A 19,958-nucleotide genomic window follows, 5' to 3' on the forward strand; every position below is an offset into this window, starting at 1 on the left:
GGGTCTATAGAATCCAGATCTATGGAGCTGGTGGGTTCTTTGTTGTTTTTGAGTTAAAGTCGGTAATAATCTTCAGTTTTATTTACTATTTAATGATCAAAGTCTATCTTAAACACTGCCATGTCAGAGTTGGAAACATATGTAGATATATTATCATTTTTGCAACACACGTGATGTGTGCTTATTGGTGGAACAAACAGGAACATTATTTAAAAAAGAGAAATGATGAGATATCCAATGTTCTCCACACCAAAGCAAGACATGAACATCTGGAAAATATCAGTCAGAATTGTACTGGTTTTTAACACTTGGCACCATCTAATATACTGCCAAATGACACTTGATAAATGCTAGCTAACATTCATTTAGATGAATGGAAGACTGTCTAAAACTGTTTTTGCTTGATTTTCAGAAGTTATCAGGTTCTGCATTGCTGTTTGTTTAAATATAGAATGGCAAAATTATTTTAACCATTCTAACGCTTTTCATCAAGGTTGCTTTAGATTGTTTTCATAACAGACACTTTTCCACTTTGGATTTAATGAGAAAAACCTTTAAATGTTTTTTTTTTTTATTAAATTGGCCAGAATACTACCTCATAACCTCCTTACTTGGTTTCAGTGACCAACATTTAGTAGGTTTATTTTATCAATTTATTTTTCTTATTGAAAATTCAGAACTGATCTGAAATGCACTTTTAGTGTATACATAAAACTAAAGTGTTCCTGTGAGAATTTAGACATCCTGGTATGTTTAGGAAAATGACAGTAAAACAAAGAAACACATTGCAAAGATATATTATTTTTATTAATCTCTTCTTAGCTGTGACATTTCTCAGTGGAGAGAACAGAGTGGCTTAGCCTAACTTGCAGCCTTAGTTCTCTTTAAAAAAAAAAAAAAGAAAATATCTACTCTGTTAGCATACTACGTACAGCTAGCTTACTTGAGCGTACAGTAAGCAGAAAAAAAATCAGAGCCAGGATTTTATCTTCTAAAAGATTACTGTAATAACATGGAAGTGGACTATTCTGTTAGCCCACTTGAAAGTGAAAGTGTTGATTATGTTGAGATTTTCTCCACCAATCAGGGCTCGCATTAATGCTAGCCTAACATTAGCACTAACATGGCTAGCGCATTCAGAACTAAATTCCCATGAGGTCCAAATCTGTTGAAAGGCTTTGTGTCCGTTGAGTAACTCTTTTATTAATGTTTGTAGAAAAGGTAAGTGTTTTAATACATGATCAGACACTTGAATGTCTGTTTTTAATATACAAGACAGTTTTTTTTAAACAATTAATTTAAAAGTAATGATTTCCATATTTCGAAAAGCAATAATGTTGTCTGGAAAGACATTTGTTCATTCCTCCCCCCCCCCCATATTTATTCAAACCAGGAAAAGATATTAAAATTTCTGCCCATGTTATTTTTTTTCCAGATCAACCCAGCCTCTGGTCTAGTCAAAGCAGATTCCAAGGCACAAAGGTCAATTGTCTTGAGGCTCAAGAAGTTGAGTGAATAAAAAGTGGGTCTGAAAACATTTAATTTCCTAATGTCCCATTCTACTTCAGGTTAAAGTTAGTTATTCAAATCAGAAGTTGGTAATAAAGTATTTACTTTAGGTTTCTGAGAATCCTATGAGCTCCTGATTCTTAGGTTTTATTCTGTTTAGATATTTGTATTTTTAATGTTTATTTTCTAGTCCTATTCATTTAATTATTAGTAATTTCAGTGACAATCTTTCAGTTTTTAAATTTAAGTATTAATCTTTTTCATTGATATTAAACAAACTGACTTCTGAGAAGCATGCCCATCATCATACCAGAAATGGTATTTGCTTTCTGTCCATTACTTGGATTATTTAGTGTTCAACTATTTCACAAGTGTAGAATTATTTCTATCATCCCTCAAGAAATATTTTGAGGTTATTCCGTTCCAACCAACAGTTACAGTATTTACACTTTTTTGACTGAGACTAAATAAAAATAGGTAAAACTGACACATAATGATGTATAAAAATATAATAAAATATTAAAATGCTTATAGCATAGAAAATGCATCTGCAAAACAAAACCTAGCAAACAAAAATTAGGTTTGATGAAATTTGTGTATTTCTAATGCCCACTGTGTTTAGAAATGAAAAGCTGTGAAAATGCAAGGACTGAAAAATATAGGTTTTAATAGAACATTTTAAAAATAAATTTAGTTCAGAAGATTTGTTGACATTAGCTACGAAATAAGAATTATACAGCAGGAGATGAGATGGAAAACATGGATTACAGCCCATGTTCTACATTTTGCTTTAATGCTGGGACTGATTGTGTGGAAAGCTTTGTTTTGACACTTTATTATGTATACAACGTGAAAAAAAAAATCAGAAGTGAATGCTTATTAAAAGGAGAAAATTATTCCTTCAGAATCAGCTTCAGTAATGTTTCATGCTGCAATCTGTATGATAGAGATCTGCAGAGGAATGAGACTGCCACCTGGTGGACACAAAGCCTTCAACATGACATGCTTAATTAGAAAAATAAAACGCATAAAATCATAATCATAGAAAACCAGCAAATATTAGTTTACAGATTATATAATATTGTACTTTAAAATACTTTCTTCCACCATTTTAAACCCTCCCCACCCCCCTAAAAAAAAATTGTGCTCCATTTCCACATATCCCAACTTTCACCCACATCATTAGTTCCCATCCATGGGGTCTCGTTCCCCCTCATGGATGCTGGACATTCCACACCCAGACCCCACAGTGATGGACAAACACGGAACACGTTGAAGCTGCATGAGGACCCATGCACCTTCGGCTCACATAAAAACCTCAACATAAAACAGGGTTAAATAAACTACCACGCAGAACAAAACAAAAGGAAAAACACCCATGAGAACATTTACGTTTAAAACCACATTTAAGATGGGATGCTCCACAATCAACACATTCACTGAGCATGCCCATCATCGTACAAACACATGTGAATATTTACATGCAGCAAGCAATCGCATCGAAGCATCCACTTCCTCGTCCCCTGGGCAAAGCATGGCAGTGGTGGCTTAAAGAGAGACTCATTTACGTTTTTGACCACTGGGAGCTGAGTTGACCCTTTGGTTTGCTACTTAGCTCAACTGTATGACCAGAATGAGCAAGATGTTGAGGCGCAACTGTTTTAATGGTAAACATCTCAAAATATTAAAAAATTGACATTTTAAAACTTTTGTTGTATTAAAATAGAATGAGTATTATATTTATACCACATCCACCTCATGGCACATCGCTCCTAATTGATCATCTGTACACTGTACACTTGTTTACAGATTCAAAAGAGAACAGTAAGGTAAACAACTCAAAACGAAAAGATGCTCCATATTTGGGAGGAAAACTCACTTTAATTGGCTGGAAAACATTTTGTTTTATCCAAGATACAAACAAAAAATTGATTTTTTTTCTTGTCAGTTTATATATTTGAGTGCCTGAACTGTGTAAACCACAGTTGATTCTATGTTACAGAACCAGTAATAGTTTTTCTTTTTTTCTCAGCACTGACATTCACTTAAAGAAAATCCTTCTCCTTTTCACCAGATGGATGAATTTGTCAATCAGTCCACATAGTTTTATTGTTATCTTTACTCCAAGGCACCCTCCTGGAGTTTTATTCAAACTTATGCAGCATACAGACTGTTATGCTGCATAAGTTTCAATAACACAGCAAAAGAATATCTAGATCCAAAGTAACATTAGTGTTTTCAGTTCCTAAATTAAGACCAGAAAATCCAAAGCTGTTTATATTTTTGTTCACCGCCTTCAAAATGTGCAATAGGAGTCTAACCTTTTTTATTTTTATTTTTTTTTTTTATGAAAATGAAATTAAATATTTCTTTATTAAATGATAGAAGTAACTTTTTTCCTTTTAGATGATTATTTCTGGGTGGGGCAGGGCTCCTCTCTGTACACCCTAAAGGCACCGTCTAGTAATGAACCAGATCCTTTCTGCAAATTATTCTCATCAAAAAAATTTTTGAGTTGGACTTAAATATGGTGGCTTATAAATTACAAAAATAAACCCTGCAACCTACTAAGCATCAACCAACAAATGTATTTATGAATGCAAAATTCTATTTCATTCACTTTCTCTCACTTTCTTTAAACACCTTCTAAATTTATCACTTTCTTCTTCATTCAGTAAAACCACCACATCAAAGACGTTATGCGAGCTACAATTATAAAATCTGATTTTTATTATTATTATTCTTCATCAGGGAACTGACCAAACAACCCAAAAATGGAACAATTCTCATTACGAAGTGATTAATTGTTGCAACTCTTATTTATCTGGTACTAAAATTCTAAAAGTATGTCCTGACATAAAAACTGCTTGCAGTGTTAAATTCGTCTGACTTTTTATTTCTTTCTGATTAGAGATTCCAAACCAAATGTCACCCAGTTCCCAGTCATGCTTTTTTTTTAACCAAATGTGGGTCAATGGATATTTACAGTGGCATTATGCAACTTTTACATGGGTAAAAGTTGAAAATAAAACATAACAGAAGCCAAAGAAAGCCCAACTAGATTTTAATCCCAACCAAACTGGATTTGGCTGAATCAAAGAACCAGATCTCAGTGCATGGGGGAAGAAAGGGAGGGGTTTCAACCACCACCAATCCTGGGAGGCCTGAGGGGAGGGGGAGGAGCATGCACAGGGGGGAGGGGGTGCGACATCAGGGTCTTCTCCACGTTCAATCATTCCTGTCGGAGAGAAGCAGTGTGTCTTTAAGGAGTAGTAATGATTTCCTGTTTTAAAATAAAACACAGGTACAGTTGTTACAATCTGCAGGGTTTGTCTCTCTATAAATGAAGATAATATTCAGATTTTGGAAACACTAAGCACAGTTTATTAGAGAAACTGTTTTGAATTTGATTTGACTTGTTCTCATTTTAGGGGTACCTGTTCTAAAAGTGACAGAAAATATGGGTGAGCTTTGTGAAATGAATAGATGAGGAGGATGGACTTTTCCTCACGTGGCCAGGAGTCAACAGCCTGATTCACTGAGGCTGTTTGTGAACATAAAGTTTTTTAACAACAAAAACATTTTGTTTCGTTGAGGTTTTTGAATTTTGTGTTTTGACTGTCATCAGTACAGCAAATGGATGGATGGATGGATGGATGGATGGATGGATGGATGGATGGATGGATGGATGGATGGATGGATGGATGGATGGATGGATGGATGGATGGATGGATGGATGGATGGATGGATGGATGGATGGATGGATGGATGGATGGATGGATGGATTGTCGTCTGTTTCTTCGTCTGTTTTTTTTTTTTGTCCACCTCGTATTCACAAAAATACCACTATCCTCATCAAAATAACTTCAATAGATAAAAAGGTCTGGCTGCTTTGACATAAAACACAAGTAAATAAATACCTGCCTTTAGAAATTTGTGGAAAACAGAAAATTCCCTGAAAGTATTAATTTATTTATTTTTCCTCACATTTATAAAACATCATCCATTTATTAGATTTTTGTCCCAGAGCCTTAAACTTTCAGCAGTAGCAAACATTCACCACAAGGTGGAATCATTACAGGTTTGTTCTATAATCTAAAGGAAGCCTTGTTGCCCCAACATACAGGATGTCGGTGGTTTGTGATTTGGATACAAACATCTATTTAAAAAAGAATCATTTTAGTTCCGGGTTAAAGCCAGCAGGCTTTAACCTGTAGTCTTCCTTGGTGCAGTTTAAATTTTAATACAAAGTTTAACTGGTTGGTAATAGTTAAGGCAATTGTTAATTTTATTTTAAAAAGTTGATGGTTTAGTATACTTTAAAGAATTCAATTTATATTAGACACATCACCTTTAAAAAAAGGTCTAATATGAGTTTCCTTTTAATAAAGAGAAAACTCTGAGCCATTTGGCTCAGGTTAAAGTTTTCACTAACTAAAAAGGAACATGACTCCATGCCTCAAAGTCAGCAGGTTTCTCAGTAGGCCTCTCCTTCCACCCTTATACCTGTTTGATCATCTCTCCGGTTCTCTCGATGACGATGGTTTTGGCCTCTTTAACAGGTGAAGTGGCCTGGTAGTCGTCGCTAAGCAGACCAAGGATCGGGTACTGGTTCCTGTACCTGCACAGCCAAACACATGGAGAACCATGGGACTCGTTTTAGTGTGCTTAATGTAAATTTGTGATATCAGTATAGTAATCTATTTAATGATATTCACCTAGTAGTGACTCAGGAGGCAGAGGAGACGTCTGACAAATCATTTTGTGTTCCATTATAATAAAACTCAGCTCTACGCTTTAATTAGATGGATCTGAATTAATTTGAACATCAGATTGAACTGGATATGAATGGAAAACCGTTTTTTTTGGTTTGTCATTTCAGAAAACTTTGCTGTGAATCGACACCAAATGAAAGATTGAAACACAATGTACGAAATTATCAACGACCTTTGGCTAATTTTTGATGTGTAAAGAAAATAATATAATACACATATTAACCCACAACATAGTTGAATACTGACTGGTAAATATGGCATAAGGCCCATAAACTGTAAACTATTATACATGAACTGTATAATAACTTGCATAAAGTATTTTACAGGACATAAACTGAGAAATTTAGAGCTTTGTGCTGTCGGACTAAAATGAATGAAATGACTGCCATCTTTTCTTAAGCTAAATACTTCACAAAGTGAATAACTGATTTCAGGTCAGCAGTGTGCCGTGTGACTGCTGTACCTCTTGGTAATAATCGTCTTGGTGACGTTCTTGGAGCTGTCGTTCCTCTCCATCAACAGTCTTCTGATCTCCTGAAGGCAAAGAGAGCTCACAGTCAACAAAGTTCAATCAGTTTCAGAAAAAAAAGGCTGAGCAAGGAACTCCTGACCACAAGTAACAGTTTAATACTCTCTGAAATACGTCTCATAAGTTCTACAGAGACCATCATTTCCCTCTTGCATGTTTTAAGGAATTAATCCTCGTTTTCCAGTCACTTGAATTCACTTCAGGCGCTACAAACTGTGGCGCAGGTGTCTGATGAAGCTTGATAAGACAAATATTTATGTGCTTTAATTGGCTGAACAGAAAAAAGTGTTGAAACCTCAGAATGCAGTTGGACCAGAAAGGCAGCAGCTAACCTCTGAAGTAATTAAAAAAACAAACCACAGGTGTTGTGTTTCTAAGTGCAAGCTGCTCACATTATTTAATATAATATAGTAAGTTCATCAACCTCCAGGTTATTTTTCTTATCACATTTATATTCTACATAGACAATATTCTCACCAGCTTTTAAAATTATTGTTTTTCGCTAGTAGTAAACTTTTATCCCCCAGTCAAGAGCCAAACTCCTCACCACTCTGTCTGGGTCATGAGCTGGCAAGCCGTTCCCAATAGTTCTAATTTTTCACAGCTGCTGGTATTCTAAGAACTTATAATGTTTGAATCTGTAAAAGTATCAGAAAATGTGTTATTTTAAATATAAAAAAACAAGAAAAACAAACATGAAATTTCAACAATCTCTAGGAAACATTCAGCATTTTGAATTTTCTAGGAAAACTTTAGTTAGTTTTTTAGGAAAGCTGAGCTAAACAAAAAATTACTTACGCTAATAGCAGAAGTGTGCCAACTACTGCCTAAGTATTCCAATAGGCATTGTTTAGCTGTATATGGTTTACCAGAGTGCAAATATTATAAAGTTGTACATAAGATATATTTAAACTTTACTTTTACTGACCTCTTGCCAAAAATGGGAGCTTTTATTTGATTTGGTTGGTTTCCTCTATGTTTCTGACTGAAACAGCTTCTGGAACAACTCCGGAGCCACCAGGGCTGTCCACAGCGATGTCAGTTTAACAGCAACATGTACCGAGAGGCTGCTGAGCAAGCTCAGTACAAAATAAACACCTTCAACCTCAACTTAAATCTGCTGACATGGACAGGCCAGATGATTCTTCTGTACAAAGATTGAGCTCTTAGACCACAAAGAGGACAAGTATGTGAAGCTCCTACATGGACTGAATCATTTCTCAAGCATGGTGGTGGCAGCTTCATACTGTGGTTCTGATAACAGTAGAGTAGTTTTCATGCTGCTTTGCGTTTATTGCACATTCTGACCCCCGATAGAGGAGAGGCAAAGAAGTATTTCCACGTTTTACCCTAAATTCAGGAAAGGTTTAAACTCTAAGAGATGAAATATCATTTTTTGTTGTTGTTGATCTCCAGTAGATTAGATCAATATCTGACGTGAAACATTACAGTGAAGGACGTGTTGAATGTTTCAAACCTCCTCTTTTTGCTTGATGGTGATCTCCCGCTGCTCCAACTTGGACAGCAGCTCTGAGATCTTCAGCTGGAGAGAGCTCTCTGCGGATGAGGATTTGGTGGTAGTGGTGGTGGTCGTGGTGATCTGCATCTGCAACTTCGATATCTGAGACTGAGGCCCATCACAGTGAGAGGAGGGAAAGAATAAGCAAAAACATGCAGATTTTGTTCAGCCATATAAAGGGAAAAAATTGCTAAATCTTCATCACAAGCACTTTTCTACAAAAAATGTTCCAACCAATTATTAAGTCCACACTCAAAGTTAAGAGTTAAACTTTTCAAAGTATAAATGTAAAGGTTTCCTATGAGTTTACACTATAACATACATCTATTCGGTTATTAAACAAAAAAAGGGGGGGAAATAAGACAGGAATCAAGGAGGGAAGGAAGACAGAGAGGAAAGAAGGTAGGAAGGAAACAGAAGGAGAGCAAGGAAAGAAAGGAGATAGAGAAAGAAAATAGCAAGAAAATACAAAACAAGGATGAAAAGAATGAAAACAGAAAGAAGAAAAAACTAAGAAAGAAAGGATGGGAATTGGAAAAAAATTTAATAAAAATATAAGGTAAGAGAGGTAGAAAAAGATAAGTAAGGAAGGAAGGTGGAGCTAGCTAGACAGGTAGCTGTGACTAGATAATTAGTTAGCTAGATTGATTGCTAGCTAGAGGAGGAGAACGGTTGGTCATAGTTGGCATTTTACAGTTTTGCTACATTTTTTTGCAGTTCATACATTTCTTAAGAAGTTGTAGATCTGCTATGTTTTGTAAAGTTTGACCAAACTGGGACCCAAATTGACAGCAAGGAATCAATTATCGCAAAATGTACAAATCTAACTTCTACACAGGTCTTCTGGGATTTCACTTTAAACTACTGTGACTTTAACAAGATGTTTTCAAGCCTGCTTAGTTTTTTTGTATTTTTATTTTCTTTTTTTTTCTTTTGCATCTTACCCTCAGTTTCTCTATCTCTCTGTCTCGTTCCGTTTTCAGGGTCTCCAGCTCCTGCTTGTAGTGCTGAGCCAGCGCCTCTGTTTTGAGGTGCAGGTTGCCGTTGCTGGATTGTCCGGCCAGCTGAACAAAACAGACAGACGGACAAAAAATGTAAGGACACAGAACAAAATAAATAAATAAACATAATATAACAAACCCTAATGAATTCAAGGGATTTTTTGTTGTCCATCACAACAGAAAGTGTCCACAAGAAAATATTAGTCTATATGTAAGCCAATCAGATTTCTTTATGGATGGATAGTCCATGTTTTGGAGGAAGTTGACCTCTACCCTCTGTTTGAGCATCTCGTTCTCCTTCTCCAGTCCTCTCATTCTTCCTTCCAACTCTTTGATCTTGAAGTTGCCGACCGAGTCGCTGCTTCGGCAAGTGGAGAGCTGACTCTCCAGGGAACGCTGGGACGCTTGGGCTTCCTTCAGGGACAGCTGCACAAAAACACACAAACTCTTCACTTAAATACTTTATTCAGAAAGGTTGCAACTTAAATAAAAATCCATAAACTAAAACATTGGTTCGGTAGTTTGAGACATTCATGAGTGTACAGCTCCCCCTATAGTCCAACTACAGAACTTGTTGAGATGTGGACTTTGACTGGGTCATTGCATCACTCTCCCTCTGCAGTTCAGTTTGTCTGTCAACAGTTCATTTTAATGTGGGACATTGCTGATGTCTTTCCACCCTGGCACTGTACTAACCACGTATCTTATTCAAATATGTCTGTAGCAATACATTTAACAAATTTCCATTCAAAACCATGAGGGAATAATTATCCACACATTCAATGATTCAGCCGGAAGAAAAAAAAAAACTAAGCCAAAGTCGTATGTGATACGACTTTGGCTTAGTTTGGGTTCAAATGTAATAAATTAAACTCATACATCACATGAGCTGATTATAAGTGTTAGATCACTTGAATGACAGACAGTACCTGCAGCTTGTTGTTGCTCTCTCTGACGTTCTCTATGAGGGACTCATACTGCAGAGCCTGGTCTGCTTTGAAAGCCAGATCTCTTTCCAAAGACTCCTTCTCGCTTTCCAGATGCTGTGAACACACGCATACACACACCTGTTGTTAGTAGTCAGGACAGAAATGCAAGTTCATTCTACAATCTGCATTAGCTGTAAAACCACATTTTTACTGGAATGAAACCTCATCAATAACACTGTATAATTGATCAGGTTTTCTTATTTGCAGAAATAATGGAAAGGAAAATATGAAAATAAATTTCCAGCCATTGTTTGTGCGACATGCTAACGTTAACTTTGCGAGGCGGTTTATGTCTGGCCTGAGCAGAAAGGACATCATATCCCGACTCCACACACACTACTGCAGAGATTTTTCCCTTTAAAAAATAGAGTTTGAGGTTATTAGTACAGGATTTTGTTGCTAAAATTGATTTGCTGAAAAAAAATCTTAAACATGAAAAAAAGAAAATAAAGGTGAAGTTTAAACTGTACAGGTTTCAACAACACCTTCAGGAGGCCGAACAGCATGTTAACACAGCGGGAACAGCTGGGATTTTCACAGACATTTTTTGAAAACATCTCTGAAGTAGAGCTGCAACTAAATGATTTTAGTTCCTGAATATTAGCTGAAATTCGGCTTTCTGCTTGTTTTGATAGCTTATGCTGTGCAAAACTAACAGATTTGATGTTTTCCAGGTCAATCTGCAGAATACTACTTATGCTAAGTAATGATCTGCAACTAAACCTCTATTGTTTGGGAAAATTTTAACTCCACTACTATCCGTCTAGTTACTGTCTGTCTAGTCAGCGGCAGCAGCAGCAATTATCCCAACACACTTTTAAATCTGCCTAGTTTTCTTCTTCTACCTTCATATTTGCCTTCATGTTACTCCTCAATTCCCCATTAGCAAAAAGAAAAAGAAACAGAAGCTGATGTTTTTTGTAGGGCTTCATTATGGTTGAGCTGAGTCACCACGCCTTGCCCCTGCCTCGACGATGGCGGCTCTTACCCGCATGTCCTCAGACATCTGCATCAGCTCCTCTCTCAGGCTGCTGAAGGTGGAGAGCAGCAGACGCATGCTCTTCTCTGCAGTGAAACGAGTCTGAAACACAGCCAGATGTGAGAGGCGAGTTAATAACAGACAGGTTCTTATCATTCTCCTGCCCTAATGGAGGATCACAGGTAATAACAGGTCATATCTTGGCAGATGACAGCCAGGCCACTGGACTGAATGCTGATGTTTTTGAGCAGCAATTTTATCAGGTAAGAGAAAATGCTGTTTTATTGCCATATTTTACATTTTTATAAATGTTTTATAAACTATGTATACTTTGAGCTATATTAAAGGGATGTACTCTTTTCTACCAGGACTACAGGTACATAACCTATAATTCTGTCTCTGAACCAAAATCTATGAAAAGCCTGGATAAAGTTCAGTCCTCTCTCCATCTGAACCAAACACCTGTGAGGAATGAAAAGCCCTACTGTGAAAGCAAACTATGGCTGCAGGCACTGGAACAAGAACCCAAATAAGCAATAATAGCTTATTATTTATTCATTAAAATGTGTTGGAGTATTTTCCATGCATCTCACCTCCAGCAGGTAGCGCATCTGCTGCTTTGTCAGTTCATTGGCTCCTTTGGGAATTAGAGACTCCACCTCCTGTGTCTCCCCCTGCACACAGAGACACAACTCAGCACATATTCACCACCTCATACAAACAGGAGATTACATCAGTATTGATTGTTTCTGATCAGATAAGGTGTAGAGAGCAAATCTTATTGAATATAACTGACTGATTCTTGTCTGTTATGTACACAGCTGATCTTTAAGGTATTTAATTGTCTCAAGAGCTCAGCTCAGACTCGTCTCTCACCTTTAGCTCACTGGAGAGATTCAGAGTGTGTTTCCTGTAACACACAGAGAGGAAAAACAAAGTGAGGTAGACAGCATAGCTTGGAATGAGATGAGTGTCAAAAGTGTGTGCCTGCACAGAAAACTGATATTTGTTCTTGCAGTATTCCAGGAATCTCAGGTAAACACAGTGGGAGGCAGGTGAAACAAAACATATTGGTCTTAATATCAGCATACATCAAAATTGGACATAAATGAAGTTTAAGATAACATTGTGACATTGTAACATTGTAACTATTGTCTGACCTAGAAGCATCCTTACCATGACTTAAATATTGTCATTTCATGACTTGTGTGTTTCTGCTCTGTTACATTTATATTTCTGCTGCACAACTGAACTTGAACCATGACAATGTCAGGTGTCATCTTGAAGGGTCTCCAGAGTCTAGAGGGCCACATGAAAAGGTATGGCAGGCCAGATTTGGGACCCGGCACCTTAATAGTGATGCATGCGTCTCTGAAGCTTCACGTTTTATATTTGCACTTTTGTTGCTTTAAATACCTTGACATAAAGTGTAAGACTTCCACAAATGTAATGTTGTGTTTGACTAAATTAAAGTGCGCTCCCTAATTATTGTTTTACATCATTTAAGTCTACTAACAAATTCATGAATCTGTTTGGTTTCCAACTATTTGGCTGCAACTTTAGACACCCAAAGATTAAAAGAGAACCGACTTTTTCTCCTAAGTCTCTAAATTTCCCACACTGAAACAGCAGACCACCTGCTGAGTCTGCAGAAGTCGAATGTAAAACTCTGGATGATGGGAACAACTGAAACTCGACTCCAACCTGTTTGAACAAGCTGCAGATGAACCACTGCAGGCAAGTGGCCAAGCCCTCCCTGTGGTTGTTTACTTGGAATCGGCTTCATTAGATGTCAACAAAATGAAACTATGATATCAATGTTATCAACTCATCTCTAAGGTTATGAAGGTTGTCTGCAGTGAGTTCGAGCCAAAAAGACAACAAGATCCCAATGATTAAAAGGAGTCTGGTATGTTTACTTTAGTTGGATTCATAAAGTTTTCTGTGAAAAATGTAATGTATTATTAAAAATGTATTTTTTCATGGATAATGGTTTACCAATTTTAGCAAATTGTTGAACTCCATGGTTTTCAGTGTTTTGCAGCGTTACTATGCATTGAAAAATCCAAAATCTTCAGGAATATAATTTTCAAGCAGCTAAGCAAGTTTTCTGTAGATAAGCAAGTTTTTATGTTAATGTCATTCTGTTTAGGACTCTGCCACTCGTTAACAGAAATATGTTTTTAAGGAGAGAAGTTATGTACCTTATGTTCAGACAACATGAGCGTATCTTTTACCGAGCGTTTCGGCATCTTTTTCTCGTTAGATCAACAAAACATTTTAACCTCACGTTACCGTGGCAATGTCTACTTATGATCTTGAAATACGATCTCAAACTTGTCTATTGGTGTTAACAGTTTCAATAGTTTTACTATATGAATATAAAATTAACTCCACTCGTGAAGTTAATTAAAAATCAAAGCAAACAAATGCACACTCTTCACAGACCAGTGAATTGATCTATTCTAATGATTACACAAAACCGTAACAACAGGAATACCGACTCATGCCACTGGGTCTCTCAAATGAGTTATTCAATTTAGGAATATAATGTCAAGAAATGCGCTTTCTTTACTTTATCATGACTCACTAAAATGCATACATGCATACATACATACATCTTTTGCAAACATTATATAATTCACAACCACGACTGAGAGCTTGCACTTACTGTCCGCGGATCTTGGACACGTTATCGAAGATGTAGGAGTGGATATCACAGTTCTTCCTGTAGACATCTGCCAGCAGTTCGCCAAAGTAACGCGTGTCCAGCTTTGTTGGCTCTGGCGTCTCCCTCTGCTCTGACATGGAGAATTTCTGCTTCACCGACGGGGCTTTCTGCTGAATGATGTTGACAATCTCTACTTCTTCAACCACTGCAGAACCAGACTGGTACTCGTCTTCCTCCTCATCCTCGCTCACTTCCAATTCGACTTTCACGTCGTCCTGGAACACACAAAAAACTTCAATCAAATTTGCAGCCAGAAATATACCAGGACCTTGGCCATCAAAAACAATTAAGTTTCTCCACATCTTGGCCAAATAGTGGCAGCCTGTGTGCGTAAATGTTAATCCTGTGTGTATTAGAGAAAATCTACCCTGAGTTATAACAATTTTTACTTTTAAATAGAACAAACTTACAAAAACTAAAATTTTTATGGCATTCATGCCAGTGATGCGTGTATGTAGACTTGTGACTGGATGACCCAAAGTCCATATTTAAGTGGCTTCATCCATGTAAACTCTCCATAAAGCTCAGCAAAAACTGTTGAGATTTGCATCTACGATTTCAAAAGAGGGCTGCACAGTGGCGCAGTTGGTAGAGCTGTTGCCTTGCAGCAAGAAGGTTCTGGGTTCGATTCCCGGCCTGGGGTCTTTCTGCATGGAGTTTGCATGTTCTCCCTGTGCATGCGTGGGTTTCTCTAGGTACTCCGGTTTCCTCCCGCAGTCCAAAAACATGACTGTCAGGTTAATTGGCCTCTCTAAATTGTCCCTAGGTGTGAGAGTGTGTGTGCATGGTTGTTTGTCCTGTGTGTCTCTGTGTTGCCCTGCGACAGACTGGCGACCTGTCCAGGGTGACCCCGCCTCTCGCCCGGAACGTTAGCTGGAGATGGGCACCAGCAACCCTCCCGACCCCACTGAGGGACAAGGGTGAAAGAAAATGGATGGATGGATGGATGGTTTCAAATGAGCAATACTAAGCAGTCACTAATGTGTAGTCACGACTAGCAGTCTGCATTCCTGGTCATCCCACAAGCTGTTGGATTTCAGAGGTTGAGGTCAGAGCTTTGGTCAGACTAATTAAATCCTTGCTCACAAGTTACACTGTGAAAGTCAGAGCAGAGGGGAAAATATCTATGAACGAGGAGCCAACTATCACAAAGAAGATCTGGAAGATTGGTAAAGATCCAGAGGAGTTTCTGAAAAAATTGGCACCCTCTAGTTCTTCTAGTGATTCATTGATTTGGCTCGTCATGATGTCATTTTAAAGGGCTTTTGCAAAACTGCTGGAGTACAACTGGAAGCAAAATACTGCATTGGAAGGAACTTTAGTGAAAGAGAAAGAGACAGAACCATGAAGCAGAGGACCAGCATGTAGAAGGTAAAGCTTCCAGCTAATGGAAACATCAGCAATTTAATATGTAGCCGTGAAGCAAGCCAATGCCACGCTTCACAATAAAACTGAAACCTACGGACAATCAGAGCCAAACAGGCTCCAGTTTAACATGTAGCGACAGAGTTGTGTGAAGCAGTTAGCTCTTATCATCACTTCTGTAAACTCCAAGAGCTGAGCTGCTGTAAACCATTCCCACAAAAATCACAGCGACTCCTTCAAGACTCTAAACTGAAGGAGTTTTCTTGTAGTAAGGTTTTCTCACTGTCAAAAAACAGCCAACTACATTGGTCTCATTTTTATGGCTGGCCTTTTTATCTGTGAGAAACAAAAATGTGTCAGTTCACCAACATCAGGGCAACACATTAAAACTGTACTGCAGGATTTGTAAATAAGACACAAAAACAAGTCAAGGACTGTCATTTGCTTGAAACATTTTGATATTTCTGACCCCCTCCTTTTCAATGTGTCACAAGTTCCCACATTAAACCTGCACATATTTTTTTATGTTTACTGGCTGAATACTAAAATAATACTACCCTCACTAACTAGGGTTGCCAACTTTTGAATGAAACTTGGAGTGAAATGATGATACGGGTTGATCCAAATATTCATTAATTTTTAAGAAACAAGAAAATACATGTTTGTACATTTAAATTAGTCTTGAAAGTTATTAGTTCCTAGCAATTGAGATTAGGAGACTAAAGTCAAGTGGTCTCTTACTACTGCACAGACCAGATAAAACAGTGATTTGCTGTGGTTTCTCTAACTGTCCTTATTTGGAGAGAAAACTATTCAGGCAGAGTAAGAGCGTAAGAAAGAGATCAAATGCTTGAGTCTGTTAATTGTGCTTCAGTTTTTAATACAAAAGTCCAAACTGTCATAAGTTTTTGTTGACGTGGAGGACACAAATGCAAGCAGAAGGAATGAAATTCTCAGACACGTATTAAGTATTAAGTGAATGCAAACAAACAGGAGACTGGAGAAAAATAAATATGGAGGTAGAACAAAGGCTGCAAGCAAACCAGGAGTCTGATTAAATGAATGTGAAACAGCAGACAAAGAGCAAGGATGGAGGTATGAAAGAGGCGCAGACATTATTCTACACTACAGCAGAAGACAGGAGAAATTCAGAGCAAGATCTACAATCTAGAGACCACCCAAGAACCGCCTACAGTACTTCTCTCACTGTTTCCAAACACTGGATGTAGTTCATTTAGCAAGTGCTACACAACCCTGTTTACTATCAATTCAAATTTTTTGCACCAATGACACAAGAAGAAGAAACAATGTAGAGGTTGAAGGAAAATGGCCAGACAGAATTCCACACTTCATGGAATGAGTGAATGTCATGACAGGTTCCCACTGAACACTTTTCAGTGCAATATAGATAAACTTGCTAATGCTACACAGGACTGTATTGCAGATGGATGCATTAGCTTGCACCTCAATAGGAAATAGGTTGCTGTTTAACTGGAAATTCAGAGATTGGATGAGATGAACTCCAGGGATGCAGAGTTTTGTCCTTCAGAAACCGTTTACGGGGAGGGCAGAATGAAACGACACTCTAGGAATTTCTACATGGCACAACCCATTCAATCAGGTGGCTAAAAATACCCAAGTGTTTCCAACTCCAACTGCTTCCTGCTTAAAGTCTTGTGAAAAAGCCTGCTGTGTGCTACTCATGCATACATAAAATACACTAGTGTAAGATAACGGCAAAATATATCAACAAGAACCTTGCAGACAACACGCACTATTTGAATTAAAATTAAAAAAAATGTACCAGAAAACTAGCAATGGGTCATCATAGGGTCTGTCACCAAGATCCCAAACCTACGGACAAATGATTGATGAATCAATCATCTCAATCTCACTAACAACATGTAAATCTTACTGAAGAACTGTGGAATGAGCTGAATATATAGAGATATTTAAAGCAGAAAGGTAAAGCAAAGATTGTAAAAAGTCAGCAAATCAGTAAGGTGCAATTAACAAATGTCTGAACTGTAAGACTGTCTCACTGGCAAACCATGTTTCCTTCAATTAAAGACAAAATGTTTTCCTCCCTGTAAATCCTAACGATGACTTCATGAGTCAGCACACCTGTAAGGAATGTTCCCATCTGTTTCAATTTGCATGTCCTCCAACTAAACTCAAACGAAAACACAAAAGATCTGGATACTGATTCGTTGGCACTGCCTGCCAAGCTGTGGCTATCCAATCAGAACCAAATTACCCATTTAGAGTATCTGATAAGACCAAATCAAAAATCAAAAACCACATCAAAGGTACTGATGACGTCTTAATGAAGATAAATATAAATAATTACTCACAACTAAAAAGATATTTTACACAGGTCGACTCCCACACCTGGGAAGGTTATTGTATCACGCTATCAAAACAGAACCTGTCTCCAGTGTTTGAACAAGGGCTTGGTGGCAATGGGAGAAACTCCCATGACACATATCTGTGGTATCTGATTGGCTGCAGAGAACGTGGTATAAAAACCTGCAGGCTGGTCTATAATCATGCAGAGCTCAGAGGTCGCTGTGTCAGGTTTGAAAAAGAGCGTCTCTTACCGTACATGGTAATTGGAGCAAATGCAAACAGCAGAGGTGTAAAAAGCAAAACCTGCTTACATGGCGGAGCAGCGTACATGGAGGTGGGTGTGTGAGCTTCACACACACATGCCTGTCATACCCGTAGAAAAAGGGAGAGTGAAGATAAAGAAGAATCATGAACCAGTCTGCACACTACACAGCTCTAGGGTGAGAGCTTGTTATCCAACCAGACCAACCAGTGGGTGTCAGCCCCAACAATAGTACACATTGTACATCTGTGTTCTTTACCTTTATCTAAACTTTAAGGTTAACAGGATCGAAAACAGCAGTTCTGAAATGAAAATCAAAAACCGTGTTTAGTCGGCTTTAATTGCGCTGTAGTTCATTTGCCTAGAAAGGTTGGGGCATTGATTGAATGTGCAACCAAACTCTGATACGGACCCTGAAGTGAACTCTGGTGCAGTTTGAATGCATGTGTGAATAGCAAGCGGGACAGAGAATGCTCCAAAAGTAGGACGCGAACTACAGCGCAGGGCATTCTGGGTAAACAACCAAACAAAGAAATGAGTCTAATGCTACTGGGAGAAATGATTTGTGGTCTTTTGCCAAAGACAAAAGAGAAATCTGACAACCGCCAAAATCTGACAACCGCCAAAATCTGACACCACTCCATTTTTTATGCTTTATGATGAAGGTAGTTGCGCTGCTTCCGTAGTTCTTGAGGCAGCGCCACCAACAGGCTGGGGGGAACAGATTTTGTTGCAATTCTGGTCCTCAATCGAACTGAACCTAATGGATTATCAGTTGTGAAAACGCCATATGTTTAGTTTGTCACAAAAAAAATAAGAAAATGTGTATTTTGTTTTTTACTCCTTTATTGCAACAATACTTGTCATCACTAGAGGCAATATCAACACAGTCAGCTCAGTGGGATTCAACAACCAGTGGCAATCACAAATTTCCACTCTTAGGGCCCGATTTCATTTACTTAATCTGATCAATGACACCAAGCAAAAGTCAACAGCTAAATTAGCTCTTCGTCACTAACACAGAGGATCTGGTAAGGGTTCAAAAGGGTACAGTTCACACACTCAACTCCGCTACTTATCTCACAAATTCATTTTCTTTACAACTATATCCATTGTAACAAACAGGTTTGCCAACAGCATAACATTTATGGCCCAGAGGTCTTATGCACACATGCATTTTATTATTCTCTTTTCTTTTTAAAACTCATGAATAATTCTATGATATTACACAACCACAAGTACATACACCTACCAAAGACTGTGTGGAATTCATTGATGCGTCACAGCACATTTAGCAGCCTTTATTTATACAACGCAAAGCCATACAGGTTCAAGTCTTGGCCTGGGAACAGAATCTTTTTTGTGATGGGATCCTGACTAAATTAAACCTAAACATATCTTGAAAGACAAACCTAAAGTAAACTCTAAAGCTAGCAGCAGGTAGGTGACTTAGACAGCGGAAGATGTAAGGAGTAAAAGATTTTGTCAGCAGGAGGACATTTTATACTTGCTATGCAGGTTCTGGTTAAAAAGACACAAGGCAGGGATCTGAGCCTGGACCTTTTTGTTGCAAGGCAACAGTGCAATCAACTGCACCATCGAGCAACAACACAATATCCATGTAAAATATCAATAAGAAACAATATCAGCTGCTTGCTGGTAACTGAAATCAAACAGGTAATATCTGGCCCAAAAAACATTTAAAATGTATTCATTTTCTTTCCAGATTGAGAACAAATTATATGCCAAAACTCAAAAGTCAGATTTTCTATCAGTTTGTGGGACAGGGGACCTTGCGGTGCCATTCTGGCTCAGGACTTTGTGTGCCCAAGTAACACTAGAGGTTGTTATTGAAGAGAGGAGGAGTCATCTTTCCACACAAGCTCTTTGTTAGAGTCTGTGTGAGCTTCTTTGTGCTGGAGTACATCAAAATATCTCCCCGTCATTGAG

The 19,958-nt window shown here is 37.9% G+C and overlaps 1 protein-coding gene across 2 annotated transcripts in view; it reads right to left on the reverse strand.

The window, feature by feature from the left end:
- Nucleotides 1-785: 785 nt before the first annotated feature.
- pof1b (POF1B actin binding protein) overlaps nt 786-19,958 on the reverse strand; it is a 35,079-nt gene continuing 15,906 nt past the window's right edge. Inside the window, exons 3-13 of one of the 2 annotated variants that reach the window (XM_008428481.3) lie at nt 13,973-14,247; nt 12,178-12,211; nt 11,895-11,975; nt 11,311-11,403; nt 10,263-10,376; nt 9,607-9,759; nt 9,277-9,396; nt 8,291-8,440; nt 6,748-6,818; nt 6,016-6,130; nt 786-4,747 (exon numbers count right to left, since the gene is read on the reverse strand). In XM_008428481.3, coding sequence (XP_008426703.2) covers nt 4,742-4,747; nt 6,016-6,130; nt 6,748-6,818; nt 8,291-8,440; nt 9,277-9,396; nt 9,607-9,759; nt 10,263-10,376; nt 11,311-11,403; nt 11,895-11,975; nt 12,178-12,211; nt 13,973-14,247 — 1,212 coding nt within the window. In that variant the 3' untranslated portion in view covers nt 786-4,741. Of the gene's footprint in view, nt 4,793-6,015; nt 6,131-6,747; nt 6,819-8,290; nt 8,441-9,276; nt 9,397-9,606; nt 9,760-10,262; nt 10,377-11,310; nt 11,404-11,894; nt 11,976-12,177; nt 12,212-13,972; nt 14,248-19,958 lie in introns of both variants that reach the window. The other variant, XM_081615555.1, reaches the window with a different exon arrangement.

This window comes from Poecilia reticulata, chromosome 14 (genome assembly GCF_904066995.2).
Source record: "Poecilia reticulata chromosome 14, P_reticulata-male-v2, whole genome shotgun sequence".
Classification (NCBI taxonomy): Eukaryota; Metazoa; Chordata; class Actinopteri; order Cyprinodontiformes; family Poeciliidae; genus Poecilia; species Poecilia reticulata.